We start from the raw sequence: 1121 nt of genomic DNA, 5'->3' as shown, positions 1-1121 counted from the left end.
GAGCCGTGGGCGGCAGGGCCGCCGCCCTTTGCGGCCGCCGCCCTTGCGGCCGGCCCGCCGCCGGCCGCAGCGCCGACGCCGGCGCCGGCAGGGGCCGCCCTGGGTCCTCCTCCAAAGTTGCCGCTGCCGAGGATGCTCAGCCCCCGCCGGAACCTCTTAGACGCGAGGAAGCTGCTGCTCTTGGACCGCGCGAACCGCGCCCGCCGCGCCAGCTTCTCGCTCGCCTGGCGCGACAGGTCGGGCATCTCGCTCGGCTTGTCCCCACCCTCAGCAAGCTCCACATCGCTGTCCGCGCCCTCGCCGCCGCTGTCCGGCCCCGCCGAGCTCTCGTCGCCTCCGTCGTCGCCGCCGGCGGCGTCGAGGTTTGGGAGGGAGTCGGAGAGGAAGCTGAAGGGGCTGATGATGCGCGACAGGGACGAGTCTGTCGTGTAACCCGAAGTGCTGGACGTCATCGATGCGATCACATCCGCCCTCGGCGCCGGGCTTGGCCCGTCCGGCGCTAGCGCGGCCGCCGGTGCAGCTGCTGCGGCGTCGCCCGACGCCGCGCCGGGCTGGTCCGCGGCCGCGTCGGACCCCGCTGCAGGCCCGGCGGCGGTGGGCGCGCCGGCGACGCTGCGGGCGAAGCGCTTCAGGCGCGCAGCCGCGACTGCCGCCGCGTAAAACGGGTCCCTCGCCGGGCTGCCGGCGCCCCCGCTGCCCCTTCCGCCCGCGCTGCCCCTGCCGGCGCCGCTGCCCCTGCCCCAGAAGCCGCCACCGCCGCTGCCCCTGCCGCCGCCGAGCGCGCCGCTGCCGCCGCCCCCCTCCTCTTCCTCCTTGCTCTCGCTGCTGGTGCTGCTGGCCTCGTCGTCCCTCTCCGCCCCCAGGTCTTCCCCATAATCCTTTGACAGATTCGAGCTCAGCTGAGTCAGCACTCGCTCGATCGCCGGCATCGTCAGCAGCTGCTCGATCGTCATGGCCCGCTTCAGAGACGCGTCCGGCGAGCGCTGCTGCGACAGCAGACGGTGGCACAGCCGGCCCCTGCCGCCGGCGTGGCTCGCGGCGGTGCCAAAGCTGGAGGCGCCGTCGCCGTCGCCGTTGTCATCATCTTCGTCTGGCGGGGTCAGCTCCGGCAGGTGGAGGGC

The 1121-nt window shown here is 74.8% G+C and overlaps 1 protein-coding gene across 1 annotated transcript in view; it reads right to left on the bottom strand.

Moving 5' to 3' along the window:
* Positions 1-953, bottom strand: part of MNEG_14157 (hypothetical protein) — a gene marked incomplete at both ends in the record, with an annotated part of 5222 nt that extends 4269 nt beyond the window's left edge. Inside the window, one exon of the mRNA XM_014037371.1 lies at positions 78-953. Coding sequence (XP_013892825.1) covers positions 78-953 — 876 coding nt within the window. The remainder of the gene's footprint in view (positions 1-77) is intronic.
* Between the last annotated feature and the right edge of the window lie 168 nt (positions 954-1121).

Source organism: Monoraphidium neglectum (assembly GCF_000611645.1).
Source record: "Monoraphidium neglectum strain SAG 48.87 unplaced genomic scaffold scaffold04294, whole genome shotgun sequence".
Taxonomy (NCBI): Eukaryota; Viridiplantae; Chlorophyta; class Chlorophyceae; order Sphaeropleales; family Selenastraceae; genus Monoraphidium; species Monoraphidium neglectum.
The sequence above is the reverse complement of the archived record's forward strand: the minus strand, read 5'-3'. Positions and strand labels throughout refer to the sequence as shown.